The sequence below is a fragment of the Carettochelys insculpta genome, chromosome 16 (genome assembly GCF_033958435.1).
Source record: "Carettochelys insculpta isolate YL-2023 chromosome 16, ASM3395843v1, whole genome shotgun sequence".
NCBI classification, from domain to species: Eukaryota; Metazoa; Chordata; order Testudines; family Carettochelyidae; genus Carettochelys; species Carettochelys insculpta.
This window is the reverse complement of record NC_134152.1, coordinates 6,330,322-6,354,502: the sequence shown is the minus strand read 5'-3', so window position 1 is coordinate 6,354,502 and position 24,181 is coordinate 6,330,322. Positions and strand designations below refer to the sequence as shown.

At 40.5% G+C, this 24,181-nt stretch overlaps 1 protein-coding gene across 1 annotated transcript; it reads right to left on the bottom strand.

The window, feature by feature from the left end:
* Positions 1-963: 963 nt before the first annotated feature.
* Positions 964-24,181, bottom strand: ALG1 (ALG1 chitobiosyldiphosphodolichol beta-mannosyltransferase). The gene is made up of 13 exons (XM_075010999.1): positions 23,002-24,181; positions 22,402-22,479; positions 21,693-21,796; positions 20,055-20,203; positions 17,513-17,602; positions 15,492-15,602; positions 11,170-11,291; positions 10,261-10,299; positions 8,436-8,495; positions 6,681-6,791; positions 4,687-4,801; positions 2,410-2,485; positions 964-1,946 (listed from the first exon to the last, which is right to left on the bottom strand). Exons 1-13 carry the CDS (start codon positions 23,138-23,140, stop codon positions 1,815-1,817), a joined length of 1,326 nt encoding a protein of 441 aa, XP_074867100.1. The 5' UTR covers positions 23,141-24,181; the 3' UTR covers positions 964-1,814.

Sequence of the window (24,181 nt, the reverse complement as noted above, 5' to 3'; positions counted from 1 at the left end):
AGAAGAATCACTGTTCTATTGGAATGTCCATATGGAATTTTTCATCATCCTCCAAGTATCCATAAAGTTAAGTGAACAACACACAAATTTTAATTTTCCACAATTCAGGACACAGTGAGACAGCCAGTGTGTGCGCCAGAGAAAAAACAAATGTACAACCCTCAGACTAAATAGACTGACTGAACCTGTCTGGGAAGAGTTCCTGGAGCAAGGAAAGAACTACAGAGCTGAGAGAGATGGAGTGACAGTATGTAACCGGAAGAATAGGCATCAGCCTCCTGAGGTAATCCCCAGAGTGGCCAGGAGCAAGCACTAGTCCTGTGCTGAGTGGATTATCTTCCAGAAAGGTATCCAATTATGATCTGAATGGAGCAAGGGATGGAAAACCCACCTTACCTGGGGTATATGGCTCCAGGGGTTATTCATCCTGTTAAAATCTGTGCCTTGATTCTAACTAATATCAATTTTGTTTGGCTTCAGCTTCCATCCACTGGTTCTGGTCTCTACTAGAGACTCCTCTAGTAATGCAGTATTTTAGCTCCCAGTGGTACTTAAAAATCATAGTCAAGTCCTCTCTTGAAATGCGTCCCATTGACTTCACTAGGCACTCGATCAGGCTGAAAAGTTATATGCATTTGAAGCTCCTGCAGAGACACTGAGTTGGTTCAAGGTGCTTTGCATGAGACATGTCAAGATCTTGAGTGGACGCTACACATTTGTTCGGATTTCTCCCTTAAGAGACCTAGTCTCCCCTGTTCTCCCTCACATCTTAATATTTGCCACTGGTAGTAGAAAATGAAATGCTTTCTAAAACTAATACAATGTTATTTCTGGATAGCTGTGCGCGATCTGGAGACTTGAGGCAAGGTAAGGGCACTCCTTGCTTTGCTCTCCTTTTCCAGAAGTGAGGCAGGGCAGAGGTGTGTGCACACCTAGATACTCTAGTGAGGTGGCATTCTGGCACGTAGTTACTCCCAATTTATTTGTAACAATAACAATAACCAGCCTGTGAACACCATGACCATGCATGGGTGATAACACCAACACTAAAGCTATGTTACAGAGCATGCTTCCAGAAAGCTGATGTGGCATTATGTACTGTGCAAACAGCAAAATGGGAAATCGTGCATGCACATCCAGAACAACAGACTTCAAAAGACTCTATGGTTCTGCCATCATAAAGATACATGAGGGAATACTCAATATTTTACCTCGGCAAAAAAAAGCCAAGAGCATGAGATATTTTAAAGTTACATTGAAAACACTGTTTTTTTATGAGCAAATATTCTTGCTCAAAATGAAGAGAGCCACCTCTTACTACCCAGCACAAGCAAAGTATTCACCCCAGTGACAGAAAACACAACCATTATGCCATATTTAAAAATCCACAGGAAACCAACTTTTGTGTTTAAATCTGAAATGGCAAAAGTCACAGTTTTTAGTTTAGGATTCGTAAAGCAGCCTGAATTCTTCACCCTTGTATACATTCATTGCAAAGGGCAGAAGTAGCTTAACAGTCCAGATAGGTAGTGAAATTTAAGCTACTTCAGGAAAGGACCATGTCCTTCCTCCATCTTTAAACAGGGCAAAGTACAAGTTCAGCTGTAAACAATTCTCAAACCATATCTAAATATTCATGCAATTGGTTTAAATCAGAGATGAAAGCATGTGTTGCAAAGCTTCTTTCAGGATAGAGATTTAAAAACCACTAAGACCAAATACAAAATTTTATTTATCATTTCCATCATGTATATCCAAACTTTGGAATGTGAAAACTATAAGTGCAAATTAATTTGTCCATTTTTTGAAAATCATTACTTGTTCCTAAGCACAGGAAGTACAGTCTGTTCCCAGCTCTCATCCCATCGCAGCTGCTTGGATGCTCGAAGATTTCTTCTGAATATATGAAGTTTGCTTACAGTCGTAGGAAATTCCAAAAAGAGCATCTGCGAAGTTCAAGAAACGACAGAAGTTCAATAACACACTTCAGTCTTCTGCCCCTCTTCACTTCAATGGGTAAATTGCTAAGAGAGGAGCAGTAAAGGGTACTCTTCCTGCTAGACCTCTTGGTACTGCAAGATGATAAAATAACTAAAGTGTGCTTCCTTGCTTTCCAGTCATACACAAACGTGGCCAATAAAATCTGTTACGAAAGGCAGGAAAATCCTCTTACAATGCATATTTAAAATTAAATCCACAGAGTAGAATATTCTATCCCATTCAGTGTTGACTTACAGTGTATAAAAATAAATAAAAACAAGAAGCAATGCTGCTCAAAATTAATGTAAGATGACAGAGGAAGAAAAACATATAACACGGATTTATAATTTACTCACTCCAAACACACAGAAGCAATACCTTCCCTTTAACCAGAAAGGAAACAAAAATTTAAGCCTCTAATATCATTACCTTCAGCTGTTCTGCAAGTTCCTTAGAGTCCCTAAATATCAAGCCATTTTCATCATGTTTCACAAGTTCATGTAAACTGTGAACCAAACCAGGGAAGAAAATGTGAGATCATAAAAGGTTTCTCCACTTAAATACTTACAGAGATTGTTTATATATTGTAGCACTATCAAATACAGTAAACTGTTTTGTGTGGTATTCAAACAACTGGAATTCTGAACCAGCATTCCATCCCGCCCCAGACACCCCCTTTTTACTCAGGGGGTGTGGGGGCTGTCTGGCTCACTCCTCTGCTCCCCTGCCCAGGGACCACCACCCAGAGCATCTCCCCAGCCAGTGCCTGCCACCAGCAGCAGTTGTCTGAGTGGCCACATGGCAGCTGACCCAGGTAGCGGCTCACCAAGCAGTGCCCACCACCACCAGCAGCTCCCTGCCCAGTGCCCACCACCACAGCAGCAACATGGCAGCTCCCCCCAGAGCAGCTCCTTGCCCGTTGGCGGCAATGGCTCCCCATGTGGCATAAACATGCCTGAGCCGCGCAAGAGGCTCACTACTAGCCCTGTCAAGGTAACGGGGAAGCGGTTGAGCAGAAGCCGGCACTTGGAGGACAGGCAGTGGGGGATGACCTTTGCTATTGGGCATATTTAAATATCCTCCATGACTGGGAGGCTGCCGGATATGAAAGACTTTACTGTACTCTCTTTAGAGAATTTCTCCTAACTGATCTCCCTCTATTCACCTCAGATTAACCGAGTCCATTAACTTCATCTAAAAGGAGCCAATCAGCCCCTAAACTCCAGGGTTTGCAGCTTTCACTCATCTCCCTGTCAGTTTCTTAGAGACAGTTGAGCATGGGATTGTTGCCCCTCCTCTATTCCAGATCTTTCTATGTTGGCCTTGTTTTTCCTACTGGTCCCAGCTGTGGGTGCATGCCCCTCTGATGGGTGGTTCTGGCAGCTGTGCTTTTAACAAACTGTCCTGAGAAACCTCTCTGTCTTGGGAAGGAATAAAAAGGATACAGTGGTGACATGTTATTTCATCTGCCAGTACTGAATGATGTATAAGTATTCATCAGGCTTTGTTAGCCCACTGAAACTAATGCCATTCATTTCAACAATGACCAGTATGCAATACTCTATAGTATGCGACCCTTCGGAAACAGGTTGTTCACAGTTGCAAAGTCTAAATGAATCTAAAGGAACCTACGAGAACAACATACATCTTCTTTCACCCCCTTCACATGTAAGAGGTTCAATTACACTTTCTAAGTCTCTCTTACACTGCGCTGATTTACCAGCATGTAGCTTACGTACTGTAGTACAACTTACAGGAACGGTGGTTTACTTTAATTTACACCCTATTTGCTGATTTACATTGTAACCCTTCTTTTCTGGCCCTATGGCGTACAAATTACACCACTCTGGACTTATTTAGAGTCAGCAGGTCAAATTTGCAGGTGATGTAGAAGATTCTATAAAATCACACATTGTAACTTGATAGCCAGGTAAGAGTGTAAGTTATACATTACACACTAAAATGGCTGGAAAAATGGCTGAATTACAGCAGACTTGACTGTCCTCTGAATTTGCCCAGGAAGCAGAAAAGATTAAATTGCAACAGTCTAGAACACAGTGCAGTGATTTTCTTTGAGGATTTTTAAGTGGCACCCTTTAAAATTTGAAATGTTCGTTTTTTTCATCTGAAGATACTAAGATCCTACTGAAAACTAGCATATTTTACAAGCTAATTAAACAGAACCTATTAAAAGAAGAGTCTTCATTATATATTGTAGTCATGAACAATGCGATCACAGGATTCTTTGCTGCTGTCACTACCAACATTACAGCACAAGACAAAGTATCTTTACATTATGAAAGCCATATTTCTCCCAAAGGATTACAGTAACACTTCATCCATCTCTGAGGTTGACAATCACAAGGTGGAATGAAGCATATCTCAAACAGTAGATAAAGATAAATCCTGTAGTTTAGAACAGGATATGAAGAAGTTTTGGGATTACAGTGGTGGTTTTTAAGGCAAACTGAAGTTAATACCCTAACTTTTGCACACCAAAAAAAATGTTAATTTTTAAAATGACCTCTGGAAATCATAAGTTTTAATAATTTTATTTACACCTTATCAAATTAAAGCAAACCTATTACTGTGAGGAATCAATTCAATGTCTGCAAAAATTGTTATACTATGATTTTGTGGCGAACTACACTTTTTTTTTTTTTAATCTAGTTACTTTATGCAATGTCAAGGTAAATAAGCTCTTACCATTGGAAATGTACTGCACAGACAGGTAAACAACAGCCAAACATATCCACCACCTTCATTGGCAGATCCAAGCCACTAGACGATTTGTGCAGACAGACACCCAAATCTGCTGAGCCTACAGATCATAATGAAAACAAAACGGACTTTCTAATAAATTTCTTCAGAAAATGATTAAAGATTATTCTGCAAACATACAATTTATTAAACATTAACAGTGTCTGATGTACCTTGTTTGCTTTGGTGCCATTTAAACATAATTACTTGGAACATATTTTATGGCAGAATTCAGGAACTGGAAGTGAATGCAAGCCATGTAATTTTTCATTTTTCAGAACAGCTATTTAGAAACATACTAACTAGCTGATGTTAAAATAAGGCAAGAAACTGAAAAAATGAACAGATTTTATACACTTAATCTAGCACCATCTATTAGAGATGGAAATGAAAAATTAAAATTGATACAGCTACAATGTTGGGGGATGGGCTAGACAACCCACTAGGGACTCTTCCACTCCAAATGCCTTTACATTTAGAGGTGGATGGAGTTTACAGAGATGAATATTCATTATTTATAGACCACCGCAGATATACATGCTGCTTTGCAGCCAAATAAATTGCAGTGGCAGACCTGAGGGGATTAAATCAGGCTGAATTTGTATTCTGCCACTATTTTATGCTTACATAGTTTTGTTAAGCTTCATTAAACTAAAATGCTAAGGGAGTAAGAACATTCTATTTCTGAATGTCCTCATGTATCTTCAATGGCTCAGCTAGGAACTCTCCAATGTGATTTGCTTAACAGAACCTGAGAATACACTGAAAAAAGCAGAGGGGCCAAAAGCTTTGCCAGACACCTGGGCAAGGAGGGGATGGAAGGAGGCTGCTCTGAGCTCCTGGAAGGGATGGAGTCTGCCCCATTAGAGCAACCAGGAGCCCTGCACCCTTTTATATTGCCCCCTACCTCCAGCAGGCATGGAACAGAGACCAATCTACTATATTTTACCCTACATAGAAAAAAACAAAAGGTGGCAAACCAAGGCTTTGTAAATACAGATATATTGCCAAAACTTGAAGATGGAATTCTATGCACAGTTACCAGAATGGAAGGGAAACTACAATCTCAAAAATTAAGCAATTTCTCAACCATAAGAAAAGACACAAGTTCCAATTATATATTTTGTTCTTAACAAGCTATTTAATTTTATCGTGGTATTCCTGCATCTACTGTACAAAATAAGGCCTGGCACTTGCCCATGAAAAACCACATTAGAACAGAACACTGGTAAATACCAATTTAAACCCAGTTTAAACCAGGAAACTGGGAAGAATAATTGCATCAGGGTTCAGAATACACAGAATGAATCTTTTCAAACTTGGGGTACATCTGTTCAAAGTTCTGGAACAGGTTCAGCCTATCCACTATATCAAAGTTGGTTTTCTGCTATGGGATGCTGCACAGCCAAATGGACCTGGGCTGTTGGTCTGAAATTCTGCATGCTTCTGATTGCCTAATGCTCTGAGCCAACAACTCTGCACTTTTGTTTTCATATAATCAAATGTCTTCAACATTTATTTATGATACTGAAAGCTGAAATTAGTCATAATATGTATCACTGCCTTGAGAAAACATGAAACCAAAATGTAGACATGCCCATACCAATGTTCAGTGCTGTATTACAATTACATATACTAATATTATTGTAATTATATTTAATCTAGAGATCTACTGCGTTATATAATCACAATTGGAACATGTAACTAAAACTAAGTATAAAGTGGCATCATTAACTCAGTTTTTAAAATAGAAAATGGGACTAACAATATTTTCCTGAGGTGCTAAAAACCATGATTTCACCTGGTAAAAAATATCACCTGTGATAAGTACCACATTATCCCCACCCAAAATTCTCAACAGCTATCCACAGCCGTTGCTTAAGTCTCAGGCATTGTTCTTGAGTCTTTAAAGCTTTTTCAGCAACTAATCCATTATTTACCAAGCAGAAGAGGGTAATCCTCAGCTTCAAGCCATGGTGTACAGATCTGGATGTGCTTAAAGTGCATTTTCTCTATCAGTCTGTTGTAGTGCTCTTTTAGAGGCCCCTTCCCTTTTAAGTGGAAAACAAACATACAATAAACATCAGTTTTGCTGTGATCACCAAAGCGAGGCTTTTGCCTGCACATTGAATTCTAGGAATGTAAAGCAAATCTCATTTGTATTCCTAGATGGTAAGGCATTTGATAATGGGGCTGCATCTCCATCAATGTTCACACAAGGCCTAGCATGATAACAGTGAATCTGACAATCTTCTGAGGGCACCCATAAGATATAATGCTATATTGTAAATACACTGTTATCAGACACATATCCACTGGAAGATGTCACCCTCCCCAGCACAGTGCCTTTCTAGAATCATGCTAAGTTATTAGTTCAGTAGGAGGAGGGAAAAATGCCATTTGTTGAACTGGCTATAAAGTAAACCCTCGAGTTACGTGGGGGTTGCATTTTTGCAATCCCTGTGTAACTCGAATTTTCATGCAAGTGCAGGGGAGGGAGAGGGATACAGGCTGCATCCTGGTTCCTGGCTGCACCTGGCTAGGAAACAGACCAGCCCACCAGGGCTGGTCAGTTTACTGACTCCCAGAGTGGTGGGGAGCCAGGAACCAGGGGGTAGCCTGGTTCCCATCTCCCACAGCTTGTGGGACCCAGGAAACTGAACAGCTCATGTCTGGTCAGTTTCCCATTTCTGCCAGCACAGGGCAGCCAGGAACCAGGCTGCTGCTTGGTTACCAGCTCCCCTCTGCTTGTGGGACTGGGACACTGACCAGTCCACCAGGGCCGGTCAGTCTCCTGGCTGTTTTTCCCCGCCTTCCTCCAGTGGCGCAGCAGTCAGGCTAACAGCTGGAGGAAGGCAGGGAGAAAGCTTTTTGCTTGCAGGCAGCTAGGCACGCTAAAAGCCCCTTCCCCATGTTTCTCCAACTGCGTGACTGTCACCCTGACAGCCGTGCAGTTGGTGACAGACAGGAAACGGGCTTTTAGTGTGCCTAGCTGCTCGCAGCTGCAGGCAGCTAAGCAAGCTAAAAGCCTTCCCCCTGCTTTCCTCCAACCGTGCACTGCTGGGGGAAGGCAAAGAGAAGGGGCTTTTAGGTTGCTTAGCTGCTAAAAACCTTCCCCCTGCCTTCCTGCAGCAGCACAGCTGTAAGGCTGACAGCCAGACCACTGGGGGAAAGCGGGGGGAAGAGGCCACAGAGCAGCTTCACGCTGTGCTTAACTCATGTTTAAGCAAGTTATGTGCAACTTGAAGCCATGAATTTCGAGGGTTTATTGTACTATTTTGCACAACCCTCAAACTCAATGAGTAAAGTCCCCTTTCCAAGCACCAGACAAATTCTTACCTACTTATTAACAGGACAAATACGATGTAAGCCATATTTTTAGGTTTTTTTTTAAACAGTATTCCTTCATTATTCAGATTCTGAAAATACATCCAAAGGAATCAGAGAGTAAAATAAAATTGCTAGATTTGTATGCTATCGTGTATCTTTTATTTTAAAATACCAAACATGTCACTAATTCTTTAGTTTTTGCTCCAGCAGTTGATATGGTAAATTAATGCCAAACAAATATTCTATTGCTTTTGTTACATCAGAAAAAAAAATCTATTCAAGAGTCAATACAGCAGGACGACAAAAATTAGTTCTCTGGCGTAACCTTTGAAAAGCAGCAGAAAATTACAATGAAAAAATGGTACCTGTTATCACACACACTAAAGAAGGAAGCCTGATTCCATCATTAACATATGCTTCATAATCTGTAGAGCAGATAAAATTATTTTGTGTGTATCAACATAAACCCTTTTTTAAGAATAATATTGATGTACATACAAGAACTCTGTTTCACGTAAATCTGTGGTGTTCAATAACTAGCCGCTGGCTAGTTGGCTTGAACAATAAATATATTTTCAGAATAATGTGGCTAGTTCACTAGAGCAGTAGCCACTACAATGGCTACTATTTCAGAACTGGTTTGACACCACAGACCTAAATAGTTAAAAAAAATCTTCAGGCAAACATGGAAATTCATATTTGGGATGCTGATCCCAATTTGAGCCCCCCATGACAATCATACTGCAAAGTAATAATTCTTCACAAGGAATCTCCTAGCCCTCTCTGAAATAAGATGGATACTTAAAGGAAAGAGTCTGCAAAGTACACTCATAGCTGCTTGTCACCCACATTGCTGCTAGGCCAAATCTTGCTTCCTCTCCTCATTTAGATAGTCCCACTGATTTCAGAGGTGCGGCAAGACTTTTCATTGTACAAAAATAAAAAACTCATTACAACTAATTTTTAAATATGTATGCTGACATGTTTACTTTCTTATACTATAAGCTACATGGACTTTATGTTTTTCAACGTACAGTTTATGTGCAAAAACCCCATGCTACCCTGTGACCACTACCAGCTGTTTCTTGTTAGGTTCAAAAACCTGGACGTAAACAGGCCACCCAAACTGCTTATACAGGTTCCCATCTTTCTTGAAATCATTTCAATAGATATCTGAAAGTGTGTGTCTGGGTCTGTACATGTTACATAACAAGATGGTTTGCCTCATGGGCTGGAAACTTTGGATCTAAGCCAACCCTAATGACAGGATGAGGCCACCTGAGCCTAAGTTCCCCCAAATTAAAGGCTTATTGGGCTGATACAGTTAAGGCATGTCAGTTCTACAGCTAAGGGCATACAGGGAGTGATAGGGACAGCTTCATATCCAACCACCTTTGACAGCCCTAAAATGGTGGAACAGGTACACATTTTGCATTTGAGTGAACAGGAGATGGCCTTTCAGTGAGAGATCAAGTGAAACTTCAATCCACAAACACCCACTGAGTCTCACATCAGGAGAGACACTGAGCTAGGGAAAGCTCTCCTGTCATGGAGGCCTAGAAGTAGGAAAAAAAAAAACCATCTGCTTATGGGACTTCAGTGTGGGGCTCTGAATGATTTCCTGTGACTAAACCCAAAACTGTCTGTAAGGAACCTTTGAAGGAGATATTATTTGCAGCACACTGCAAAGGAACCCCTTGGGCACAAAAGGGAGGCTTAGTAAGCAGCCTCACCACTCCATGCTGCATACAAAGTAAACCTATAACTCATCTTATGGAGAGTTGGAAACAACATTCCCTCTATTTTTGCCATCCATGTGCAAAATAAATTTTGTTATGTGCAACGTGTGGATGTGTACCATCAACAGAAGCACACACTGCTGCTCTGCTGATTATCTGGGTGGCACCTCAGTCTTTCCTGGGTGGCTGCCCAAGCACACATCTTACAGGGAACCCTGGCTGGAACTACATTTCTTAGTGACAAATGTTTTAACCGTACCCTGCACATCACTATGACCTTAAGCCTTTTTTATGCCTCCGCTCTGAGACAAATTACTCTGGTCCTTAAATACATTTGAATTTTCATTTGTGCACGAAGACATTGTTTTTTTGAAAAAATGCTTAGTAATTGTTGAGATTACATCCATAATAAGATTCTTTAAATAGCCAAAGGAAACTCCATGACACTTACCTTCTAAAGCTTTTAAAAGGATAGAAAAATCTTCATCCTCTGAAAAAGTAAGTTTTATTAGTGACACTGATAGCATTTTCAGCTGTAAAGACTTGCTTTCTTTAAGGGACAGCAATCAGGACTTCCCTCAGATTCACCAAAGGAACTAAATTTTCAATGTGCTTCTACTATGGATAGGTACTCTAAATGTGATACGAATAAACAAAGGCCTATAATTCATATATTGCTGCATTTAATGGAATCTCTTTCCAATGATTACACAAATACTAAGGTCAGTCAGCATCTCACAAGCACATTTCATTTCAATTTTGTTAGACAGTATTGCCAAATTAATTCTAATTCAAGAAAATGCACACTTCAATTCTCAATTGCAATACAGCAGGTTTTGCTCCAGTTTTGTGTCTTTTTATAAACAAAATAATTATCTCAGTGCATAAATATATGTAATAAAAATGTAATAAATGTCATTTGTTTCTGGAAACAAATGACAAAATGACAATACATTTGACACTGAAACAAATGACAAAACATTTTAACTTGTTAGAATGATTCTATAGCACCAAGCAAGCATATTAAATACACTTCTAATGTTAGACAATAGTAGGATTTGATTCTCTAATCATTCATGGGGCTCAACATTTACCTTATAACTCCATAATTAAACTAAAAATGTCAATGGATTATGGTCCTCATATGTAGACATTGAGATAGTCCATACAGCTGATCTGCAAATTTTTCCTGATAATCAAAAGAAATGTATAGAGCTTGGTTTTTGCTGGCTGTAATGTCCTGTATGACAACAAAGTTTGTGTATGGGGGTGGGAGGAACAACTCCCAATTTTTATCAACTGTTTGATGTAAAGGTATTATGCAGGAAACTTAACAATCAACACCAACTTGATTCAATACCTGTCCAGCTGGTGCTGCTGATTAGAAGAGCTGGTCTTTCTTTGATTTGTGTCACACTTCCATTTCTGACATCTAGTTCTGTAAATGCAGTCTTCTCAACATCTTGACATATGAAATCTGTTCTGTGTAAACAGGATTTAAAGAGCTTAATTATTAATGCCAAGATATACCATGTAAGGACATACATGGATAAAATCAAATCCTGTACCAAAGGGTATGAGTTTTGTAACATTCTGATTCCAAATTTGTCATTCAACACCTCTGGAGTCTCATTCATTTTGGTGGTGAGCAGTGTCCTCTGTAAGCTAAGCGCTTTGGCAGCCCCACAGAGAGACTCAAATGCCACCCTACTGATTAGCAGAGCACCCAGGGTACCCACAGTCAGCAGAACGTATTTTTACTAGTGGGGCACAAGCGCACATTCCTCGGTACACATACAATTTATTCTGCACATTGATGGGAAAAAATAGGGCACTGGTGCTGAGCATCTGAGTATCATTATGATGTGACTCAGATGATTCTCTCCCTAGCTTTCACTGCTCTACCAGGTATAACTACTTCTAACAGTGTTCCCCTGGCAATTTGTGAAGAGTGCATAGCATGCCTTCCAGTTCTTCCATCTGTACTTGATTTACCTTGAAGATAATGAACGTATCTTTAACATACCTGGAGTCAATTCATTCTATGCTAAGGAGTTTAACAAACAAGCTGGACTGGAGTGTCCACAGAGTTTTTTAAGCCATTTCTCACTGTAACTGTGTCAGTCCCAAGATATTGGAAAGACAAGATGGGTGAGGCAATATCTCTTATTCTTCAGGAAGAACTATGCGACTCAAAAGCTCCCCCCCCCACACACACAGAGAAGTTGGTCCAATAAAAGATATTCCCCTCCACCCACTTTGTCTTTATGATATTTAAAATGACAGACATCCCACAAACTGCTGGGTTTGGTTGCATATTTTGGTAAATGATATATGCAGGCTAATTAAAGAAATTCTTGGGACAGCCTTGCTTTAACGCAATAAGGGAAAGATACAAAAAGCTTCAAGGAGAGTATCACTTCCTCGTCCATAAATTTGTGCTTATCACCAGCAGGTTCAATTTCAGATGGTGGAACAGCATGACAACTTTTACTTTGCTTTAAAACACTATATTATTTTTATTGTGTGTGATGCTAGAAAGAGCTGAATATTTGTTGTGTATTTTGTCTTGCCTAGTATGTTTGATAGGAGTTTTCTATTGCAAATTATAGGTGAGTCTACTTTGCAATCTTGGAAACTCCTGAGTAAAAAGACATACAGGAGTGTCTTCTCAAAGAGCAGAACACCTACCCTAGCTCTTCACCTCCTATAAAGCTATTCTTTTCTAGGATTTCAAGGAGACTTGGCATCTGCTTTTTCCAGGACACAAAAGCTAATCCAAGAGCCTCTCTTGCACACTCAAGTCTTTCTCTTTCTTCTGAGGAAAAAAAAAATCAGTTTTAAAGCCAAAAAAGAATTCTAAAAATACTCCTATTGAACAATTTTTATAGGCACTCTAGGGTCTTCATTCTTTTCACTTCAAGGAAACCACATGTACTTGCGAAATGTTTCAGTTACTTCTAACCCTCTGTTTTCACTAAAAGTGAAGACCTTTGTTATTTAAATGCTAATGATAGCATAAGCTCCTTTTGCAGTGGTTATTCACTAGCATTTTGTATCTAGCTTTCTGATGCCATTGCTACATGAATAGTGCTATGTTTTATGTACCAACACAGAATCAAATGACATTACTCTACCTGGTTACTAGTGTAACATATCTGAAGCCACTTGAATATGTGGTATCTACGCTAATTGGGAAATTAGTTAACTTCCTTAACAAATCAAAGATAAGCAGTACCAAGGAATGTTAAGAAGAAACAATTTTTTCAGTAGGAACTTCTTGAGTCTAAATACTCTAAAAATCACTGAAATCAACTATTTCAAAAATTAAAGAATTTATCTAGAAAAGATGAGTGGTGGGATTCATGTGAAAGAGAAATTCATCTCTTATTAATCTCTGATAAAATTAGAGAGATATCAGAAGATGAACTAAAAAGAACTAAAACGGCACCTTTAGAGATGCTCTGAAAATTTCCCACCACAAAAACCAAAATGATCATCAAGTTGAAGATTTACAGGTCTGTTGCATATGTATTAGCAGACTGCATATTCATATTCATGAGCTGCAGATGTTAGCAATGTCACCCCATGAAGGTGGTGAGTCAATAAAATGGTGACAGCAGCTAGTATTTGGATACGGCCAATTTCCCGAAAGAGGTATATCTTCTACCTTCAGTGAGACTGTGGAAGAATAAAAATATATATTTGAACTGATACGCTAATTTGGCAGATAAACCCCAATCTGTTCATCTCAGCAAATAGCTGCAAAAAGGCAAAGAAGCTATAATGTAAATCGAGAAGCAATCTTCCAGTGTGGCATTGTTTCTGAAACATGACAATATCACCATGGCTTCAGCATCATTGCTGAGATAATGTTTGCAAAAGTACTTCCAATAGCTCAGATTTTAATTGTTTGTGTATTATGTCAAAGCCCTGTTTAGACAGTATTCCAATTTAAATTCTTAACACCAGACTGCTTGGACTGAAACTCCTTAAGAGAACACATCAGATAACCTTGATCAAGAGGGAGAAATAATGGGATTTACTCGGAAATTCAGATTCCTAATATTCACTAGTTTGCCTGTCCGAAGACTACTCCTTGCAATGAGTTGATGGGTTTATATGAAATACTGCTATGCTATCGCATACGAGAAATTGTTGAATACCTTCTTTTAAGGAGTTAAATATTTTCTTCGTTTTCATAGGGCTTAGTTAAGATCATTTAGCTCTGCCCATTTATAAACTATGCAGGTTATCCATAATAAATCAAAGAAGATTCATCAGGATATACTATTGAGTTTGGAAAATAAAAAACTCCAGCCTCAAATTGAGTAGAAAAAAGTGTCCCCAACAAGGTGGATCTACCCTCCAGAGTATAATCTTTGTTGAAAGCATTCCACAAAGAGGTACAGAAGACACACTGACTGAAGTAACCATGGCTTACTGCTTGCTTGCGTTCTGATTGTTTCATTTTCCTTTCTTTTCTAACAAACATTCAAGGCTAAATTGTGAGTATCTTGGGTATTTTTAATTGTGGTCTCCCCAATAGTTTTGAACCTCATGTTACTCCAGGGGGAATTCAGTACCACTGTACCTTGCCAAAATTTACAGAAATTAATGTTGTGCACGTGGAATTTGCTTTTCCATCACAAAAATGGTCAGCAGAGCTGCTGGCTGCTACTAGAGTCCAGCTTGCAGAGAAGACTCTCTAGGGAGAGATGAGTATCAGAGAAGTAGCCCTGTTAGTCTGTCTCTGCAAAAACAACCAGAAGTCCTGTGGAACATTATAGACTAACAGATATTTTTGGAGCATAAGCTTTCATGGGCCCACAAAAGCTTATGCTCCAAAAAATGTGTGTCTATAAGGTGCCACCGGACTTCTCGTTGTTTTTAGGCAGAGTTCACAGTAGCTGCAGCTCCCCTCCCCACTCCATGCCCTAAGGGAAGGAGATGGCTTGGTTTTAAGTAGTAAATGGGTGGGCATCTGGGCTGGGGTGAATGCTGACCGCTGGGGGGTGTAGTAATTTAGGCTAGTGGAGCCCTGTGTCTGGGCTCTGAGTGGAGGAAGAGGTTGTGGATGTATGAACTCTCAGCTAGACTCTGCAGCAGGGAGATGGCAGAGAAACAGGAACTGGGTTGTCACAGGGGTTTCTTCATTTCTCCACTCCTGGGTGAATTTATGTGTGTGTCTATTGTTACAGATATACTTGTTGACAATCATTTTTAAATAAATTGCCAAAACATTGAAACTGATATGTTTACTCAGTGTTATTTTGATAGATAAAATTTGCAGAATTCTAAAATACTATGCGCATTTTTTTTTTTTTTGCTCATAATTTTTAAATTTCTGGCACAGAATTCCCGCAGGAGAAACAGGACTTACGCTGTGGGGTGGTCACATCTCTGGATCTGCATTAAGAAAAACAAATATTTATATTTGGCCTATCAAGTTTTGTTTTGTTGGACCATAAATGTTCGGTGACTTTTGAGATAAAATTGTTTGGTACTTGGCACCTTCAAAAACACCCCTTCCCATTTCCACATGAACTTGGGCATCACATCAACGTAGCCAAGCTGAGCTGCAGTCAGTTAATGTGGAAGAACCACATACCCAGTTTCTAAATTAAGTGTGTCTTAGTTCAGTTAATAAAGACTATAACTGCATCTGTTACTTATACTTACCCTCTTTTAAATGGAGCATAATCTTTGGCAAGTTTCATGTACAATTTATGCTGAAGTTCTAATGGAGTTTCCTTGAAAAAAGAAGCTGGCTTGTCATAGAGGGTTATTGCTCTGCAATGAAACAAATTCATTAGTCAAATATATATCTCATACACAATGCAATTAAAAGCCTCAACGAAACAAAATAATTGTCTGATTCTGAAAACTTTTCATATTTAAAAAAATTTTAATAGAAGATCTACAGTATTTGGCACTCCTGCCATGCTACGGGTGTAGAAGAGAGCACAATAGTGTCCCAAAATAGTAAACAGTTATATACCTGCATATTTCCACAGACTTCAGTGTGACCATTCATCACACGCATAAGGTCAAGAGGGCCCTGATCCACCCAGAAGGAAAAAGAACTATTTTATTTTTTAAAGCTTTTAAATGGGAACTCATCCTGTAGTGGAAACAAACTCTCGCTGCTTCATCATACAAAAAATTCTCTCTAAGCAGAAAGTTCAGTGTATTATTTAAGAAATCACAGGGAGTGCCACATTCCAAAAACATTTACAGCAGGGGGATGCTCTGCATTTTGTGACATCGAGTGCTGGCCTGGCAAGTGACCAGGAGATGGAAAGTCAATCACAGTTTGTGCAGAACAGATTTTAACCTCTCCCATTTTGGATGGAGTGTGATCATGATGAGGCCTCAGCAAGCCAAATTTGCTCTTGATTCAGATGCAAAGGCACTCTTCAAGACAAAATATCCAAGCACTGAAATGTCCCCAGGCTCACTCCTCTGCATTAAAAACACAAACTGCTTTTATACTAAGTCATAAGACTGCATTTGCTCTTCTGGCTCATGCCCTCTCAAGAGCTAGAGGAATGAACTACACCAATTACAAATATTACAAGTTTTATTCACACGGCATAAGGCAGAACTATACCTGGCATAGTTCAGTGAACACTTCAAATAGGGTTCCATAATGCATACAAGATATGCATAATACAATCATATAAACTGCAGGATAATTGTCCTCATTTTTCAGTTTGCCTCAGAACTGTGAGTGAAAAATCTAAGCTTTAATTTTGAAAAATTCTCCAGCCTATATGATCACCAAAAAATAAAACTTTCAAAATGTGAAATAATGGTAAATAAATGTGATAATGAGTCTAATATGATGAATCTGCAGTGTAGTGATATTAAGGCTTATTGAGGGTGGCAATTCCAATTTCCTCCAATGTTCAAATTTCAACAGAAGATTCATTCTTTGCTACTACCGTTACCAAAACACTCAATCACTTCATGTTTGCTTCCACATCTGTATGTCTGCCAAAAGCCCCAGCTGTCCCCTCTCTAGCTGTCACTAGCATTTAATTCAAATGGTCTCTAAGATTTGCTGGGAGACAGAATTACACAGGGATAAATCCTCACTTTTAGATAAGCTTTGTGGAACTACTGAGACATTTTACAAAGTAAGCAACAAAAAAGTAAGAAAAGTTTGGTGGCATGTACATCCACCACCCTTGTACTTCTTGGCCTCCTAGTACCAAAAGCACTGAGGCAGACTAATAACAGTACTTTCCTGATAAATATGCTTTTCCAAGTACTAGTTCTGAGTTAGAACGCTTTTAGAATCCCTGATTATGTAGTAATGCTAGGTAGACCTAACTCAAAATTACTTACACAATTTGTGGTGTGCAAATTCCAAGCTCCCTTATTTTGAACCCTGTGTAGCCTACACTGAACTGCAGTTTGAAATAAGGAGCTATTTCGAGCTTCCCAGTAACCTTCGTGTGATGAGGGGTTACTAGGAACAAAACACTGCACTCAAAATAGCCTTGCTAATTTGAGTGCAGTGTTTGGCCACTTGGTTTCTATTTTGGGATACAAATGTGTCCCGGAATAGAAACCATAGTGTAGCCTTACCCTAAGACATCTATGAATCCAAAAGCATTAGGGCCGGCTAGCTAGCTATACATCCACACCTAAGTGAAAATCTGTATACAATCATTTGCGTAAGCCTTTTGACTTACTTGATGTTACAATTCATCTGTAGATCTTCCTTCATTGCATTAGTCACACACAAATTGTAGTCAGATAGACGTCCAAAAAGCTTTTCATACCTGGCAGAAATAAACAGCAGTTATTAGGCCAACGCCATTCCCATCTAATAAGACTGTGACACTGAATATCTGTTTCTCATCAATGCCTGATCTTTGCAATGAACATCAATATAATTAAACATAATTTTGCCTAAAATGATCAAGAACTGTACCTTGCAATATTCATTTCTCAATTGCCTCCTAACCTGTAAGTTATGTCTATATTGCTATTACTCCAGTAAAGAGCCCAGCATACAGTGCCAACGTTCAAGATACAGTACAGTACATGCTGCTCCCTTTGAGACCCAGAGAAACCAAATTAAATCTGAATTAAATCCAACAAGAGAGGCCTACCAGATAAAGTGTTTAGCTTGACCTAGTCATAACAAACAAGGCAAAAAGCAGAATACAGTAAAAGCTTTGTTATCTAGCATACTGGAGGAATGGAGGATGCCCGTTAGTCGAATATTCTGGTTAACTACAAGTTTGGAGTGTGGCAGGAGACTCCGTTTAGGGGAAGGGGGATGGTTATGAGAGGGGACCCTGGCTTTTGGGTGCAGGCTCCACAGTGAGGACCAGAAATAAGGGGTTTAAAATACAGGAGGGGGATGCACACTGGGGAAATTGGCTGGGTGCAGCAGGGGATGCTGGCTCCAGCTGGAGAAGAGGACTCTGGAGTGCAGGAAGGAGCTCCAGGCTTGGGGTTTCAGAGGACAGGAAGGTTTGTGGGCTTAGTAAGGGAATCTAGGCATGGGAGGAAACTCAGGCAGGAGCTGGGGCACAGGAAGGGTTTCATGGTGCCGTAACTGGGTGGATTCTCATCTCAGACAACATGTCCATACTGCTCACAGTCAGAGGCATGGCTAGGCAACTCTGCCTCTCCTCACAGGCATCAGACCCACAGGCTACAGTTCTCAGACAATGGGAGATGCAGATCTACCACATGGGACATGGCAGCATATAGGAAACCCCCCCCCCCCCCCCCCCACACACACACACACGGCTGTTCCTTTGCCTTGGAGCAGCAAGGACATGCCACCACTACCAAGGACCCAGGCAGGGAGTCTGCTGACCCTGCACCAACTACCCAATAAACTGGACTTACAATGAAGATGAGAAATGCTGGGTCAGTTTTTTCAGTTGGTAAAGGGCCAGATAACACAGCTTTTACTGTGTATTCGGATTTGAAATATGGAATATAAAAGGAAATAATACAACCACATACACCATAATATTATGACTCTAACCTATCTAAACACACCCAGGTTACTACTGACTTTATTTACGTATAACTCATGCATCTCAGGAACATGGTTGCTACTCATTAGTATGCAATGAATGACACTCATGTTCAGAAATAATTAGACCTCTTAAGGTCTTCTACTCTGAAAATGCTACAGCAGTGCACAAAAGTACTGCTTCGGTGTAGACACTATCTATGTGCTTGATGGGAGGGATTCTCCCATTGACATAGGAAATCTATCTCCCAGAGAGGTGATATCTAGGTCAACAGAAGTAGTCTTTCATCTACACAGGCACCTAAGTCAGTTTATCTATACCAGTGAGGGAGCGTGTATTTTTCACACCCAAGCTGATAGTTAAATCAATCTGATGTTCTAGAGTAGATCAGACCTAAGGCATGAGGCTTTTTACAATTCTCTGTGTACATTTTATATAAGAACACTGGTACGTGTGCGTGTGCCCACACACAAAAGAAACTTAGCCATTTGGAGGAACTTCCTAAAAAAAGGGCATAATCATTTAACCCTTTGTGACACATACTATAGGATGCAAAAGGAATCATAGGAAAAGGAATTACTCTAAAATTTAACAGAGAAAAATAGTTTCTATAGCTTTCGCAAACCATCTGACAAAATGGTATAGTAAGGATAGAATTTTCAATTAAGTTCTGTAACAAAACCCAGAGAAAGGGCAATTTCTATTTAATGCTACAGGATATCACTAAAAGAAAAGTAGATCTATTTGGAACCTAAAAATAAAGTGCCTCTTAAAGAAATGTGTCCTTAGCTAATGGTTTCCTAACCACTAACTTTCACCTTGAGAGCTCTAAACCAGCCTCTACCTTTTTTTTTTTTAGTTTTTTTTTTTACAAAGTTTCCCTTTAAAAAATTATAAGTACCCCCAGTACCTACAAATTTCCGGCACACAATTTTTATTTTTTTAACCCTTGCAACACATTTGTTTAAACAACTTAATCATAACTGGCTGGTAAGATGATACTGCCTATAGACAATAAACTAACCATCGTACTTATGATTGTGCAAAAAAAGGACAAAAAATTAGACGAACACAAGTCCAATTTTTGTATTCATAAAAAAGGTTGAGAAACACTGAGATAATGTACCCTCCAGAAGAACGCTTCACACCTCCAGGAGTACACGTGCCCCAGGTTGAGAAACCTGCTCTATACACTATACATTTTTAAGAGAAAAATAAAGACTTATATACAAACCACTTTGCAATTTGTACTATAGGGTGACTTTTTCCATGGATCAGACTCATTATAGTATAACCATAGTTGTGCCAATCAATGATCAGTTTGCTTCTTCGTACAAGGCAAACCATCCAGGTAACAGCTATACTAGGCAGGCCTGGAGGATTCTGTTTAATAAATAAAAGAAAAATAGCAGCAAATTATGACCAAATGACAAACTGCTTATCAGCTGCCGGAAAAGGAAAGGATTGGCTTGATACTGCTTTAAAAATTCTCTATTTCTCTGGTTCAAACATGGCCATCAAGTTACGATTTTGGTGACCAGAATTGGGCAACTAGAAAAGAGTTGGTTAATCTCAGTCCAGTGCCTCCTGGTCACAAAATCAGATCACACTACCTCTAGGGCTTGGTCCACACTAGACCTTAAAGTCATTTGCAGATACACTATGCTAGTTACAGCAATTGCATACCTACAATTGATGTATCTGCAATTGACTTACCTGTCTGTCCTCACTGAGGGAATAGTCACAGAGATGTAGCATGACTACTTGACTGCCTTTTTTCTCAGCGAGGGAGGTCAAGGGGAGAGTACGTGGGTCGACTACCGACCCCAGACAGATCGATTTCACGTGTCTCTAACAAATGCGCAAATCAAATGCTGGAAGATCGACCTGACTGGAACGATCTTTCCAGAAGTGTAAACACAGCCTAAATGTCAGCAGACACACCCAGATTCATTATTATGGAACCAGAGGTACTTTCTCGCTCCTAGGGATGGCACCTCCAAGCAAGGTATGAGATGGGAGAGAGGCGCACTGTGAAGTTCTACTGCTGTTCGCTCATGTTTTATTTGTTTTGTGGATAAAAGACCCATCCCTCAGTGCTCTGAATTTGGAATGTGCAACCAACACTAATTCCACTTAAAAAACTGATATCAGTAGAACTATTCACATCAATAAAATTGGACATTAATCTAAACATTTACAGATCTGTGGCCTTAACTATTAGTGTGAGTTACAAACATTTAAAAGTGAATGGATTTTAAATAAGTATTTGACTGAAAAACTCAACATTTTTATTAATCAACACAAGAGAATATAGAATTTGCAATTCACATTGCAACAAACTGTGGTACTGATTTGTTCTGATTAGATTATTTAACACAGAAAATTTTGAATTCTATATTTGCTTAAGTAACAATATGTGCTGTGTGCATTAGAATGGATTACAAATTGTGTTCTCAAATATCCTATTGAAATTTGCTTTTGGTAAACTCTCAAGCAACTGTGCTACATTCACTTTGGTACTGTTTGTGCCAACAAAGTCTGAATGATGAAAAAAGTAAACACAAAGTAAACACAAAAAGTAAACACAAAGTTTTCAAATATATTAATCAAAATTCACATTTGCACAAATTTGTTTTCACTATTCACTCGGCACTAGTAGTTTTATCATCGAAAGAGTCAGATTTTCTGAAGTTGCTGGAAAAATTTACTGGAGTAACAATATACCCAAATATACATATAAATATATAATATAAATATAAATATATAATATATAAATATATTATAAATATATATAATTATATATAAATATATAAGGAAATATAAATATATATAAATAATATAAATAAATATATAATATACATATATATACCTGCAGAAGAATATAAGATGGATGATCTATCTTCATCATTATATAGCACAGTTGTATTGCCTGTACAATAACTTTTGTAATATACTGGAAAATCTTAGGACCAACTGGAGAATAACAGAAAGCTTTATCAGAATTTCACATAGTGCATCCTAAATATACAGTTCATTTAGAATCAACATATAAAAGGAGCAACATTTTTTAAAATGATGGCATCACTTTAAAAACTAACATTACTTTATGGTCTTTGTTTTAGAAAAAAGAGAAATCCACTATGTATACAAATACACACACATCATAAACACGTAACTCCAACCACTTATTCAGAAGTAGGCCAATTTACTTTAAAGGCATTGTCCAAGTTTTCAGCTGAGGACTCAGATTGTTAAATATCATGAAAGTGTATATAGCTTCCACGTAGGATAAACTAATATGCTAATTTTGAGCCAGAGTCAGATCCCTCATAAAAAGAGTGCCAACACTTTTATTTTATTTTTTTTTAAAAAAAAAAAAGAACTCTTCTATGAAAGCACAAATTTTTTATCCCTTTTTAAAAGAAGCAATGGATATTCCCTGAACTCTGGAAGTTAAACTCAGACCCTAAGAACTGGTTTTCACTGAACAACAATGGTAAATATCTTCAGAACAGATATAGAATTTGAAATACTGATATATTTGTAGAACTAAAAATGATCAAACTCACTGAACTCACCTTGCAATACTTTAAGTTCTGATATTGGTACTATGTGTATCTTTTCATTGCACAAAATGTCACTGTGTGGCTTTGTGCCTGCAAGACAAGAAACTGTTTTACAGGTTGAAATTCCTAACTCTGGGATTCTCTGTCCTGCGACTACCCTTGTTATTAGGAAATCCCTACTGGACAAGGGATGTCACTGGACCAGAAAGCTGGGCAGAAGGGTGCATCCCTGATTCTCTTGCAGCGCTGCGGGTGGGATGGCTAAAGCAACCCTTGTGGGAGGGCCAGCATGCAGGGCTGGGGCAGGAGTCTGAGGGCAGCCCGCAGGGCCGGGGCTGGACGTGGCTTTCCCCTGCAGAGCCAGGACTGGGGGTTGGAGCCAGCTTTCCCCTGCAGCACCACGGGACCAGGGCCGACTTTCCCCCACACCCCATGGGGCCGGGGCAGCTGCACAGGCCTGGAGCAGCATCCCCAGCACAGGCCTGAGCCAGCTTCTCCAGGCAGACCCAGGACAGAAGGTAGGGGAGCAGCCTAATGGTAGGAGAAAGGGCAGAGGTGGGTGGCTTGGGCGCCATGGCATGGAACCTTCCCTGGTCCAGCAAATTCTCTTACCCAGGACTGCTCGCGTCCTGACCATGCCAGACCAGGGATGTGGAATCTGTACTGCCTTCTGTTTATTGAACATACCTACAAGACTGTTACTATAACCCAGCACTATTATGAAACTTGTAAAGAGTGAATGCTGGGACATCTGTTTTAACAGAGAACACACCCCCAAAACTATTACAGGTTGAACCTCCCTGGTCCAGCACCATCAGGACCTGACTGATCCCAAAACAGGGTCCTCCACTAGGGCTCTCTCCCACCAGTTGGGGCTGCCCCCTGCCGGCTGGCCAGCCAGCCAAGCTTCCCTCTGCTCTCCAGCCAGCAGGCGTTCTCCTTGGCTGGCCAGATAGGGCTCTGCTGCCATCACTGGGTGCCAGGACTCCGTTCCCAACTGCCAACCACCACTGTCCAGCTCCTCTCTGGTTCTGCAATGCCCCCAGTGGTTTTTCCCAGCGAGTTCTCCAGCCCTGAAGCCCCCCCTGGGTTATGGACAATGCTGGCCAGGGCATTGCCAGACTAGGGAAATCCTCCTTGGTGTGGTTCAATGCGTATTGCACGTGTTTCAGTTATTCACATATGGGGACGGCCCAGAGAAGCACATGCAGCCGTAGGACCCAGCAAGACAAGGGGTCCCAGCGGGCGATGCCGCACTGTGAGCAGAGCTAAGGCTGCTGGGAGCAGCGCCCCGCTGCCCAGGCGACGCTTGGATGCTGGGGTCACAACGATGCAGCCGGCTGAGAGCTGCCCTCGTGAGGCCCTGAAAAGCTCCTGGGACCGGAGCGCAGGGCCGGCCGCTGTCGCCCTGGTGGGCTGCCCCAGGCTGAGGAGGGAGCATGACTCAGTCCGGAGCGCGGGTGCTGGGGGGTGGCTGGCTCCTGAACCCTGCGGCATCTACCCAGGCCCTGACTGGGCCCAACTTTTGGCGGGCTCGGGGCGCTCGCTGAGAGAGGAGCCCCCGGATGGGGTGCGAGGCGGGGCCGGGGAGCTCTGGTCTCCCGCCGGGATGAGCCCCCCGGCTGAGCCCGGGCTCGGCGGGCTGGGCCAGGCCGGTCTCACAGGGAGCCCGGGGGAGGGGGGGCAGCCAGGCCCGCGGCGGTCTCACTCACTGAGGAAGCCCAGCAGGGTGACGCCGTGCCCGTGCCGGGCCAGGGCCAGCGCGTGGTACTGCATGCGGGGGCTGCGGCCC

Excerpts from the sequence above, each read along its gene's own strand:
- ALG1 (XM_075010999.1), bottom strand. The coding sequence starts at position 23,140 with ATGTCCCAGCATTCACTCTTTACAAGTTTCATAATAGTGCTGGGTTAT. Across the intron at positions 22,480-23,001 it reads CAGGACGCGAGCAGTCCTGG|GCACAAAGCCACACAGTGAC; the intron begins GTAAGAGAATTT and ends CTTGTCTTGCAG. Across the intron at positions 17,603-20,054 it reads ATAGTACAAATTGCAAAGTG|GTATGAAAAGCTTTTTGGAC; the intron begins GTTTGTATATAA and ends TATTTCTGCCAG.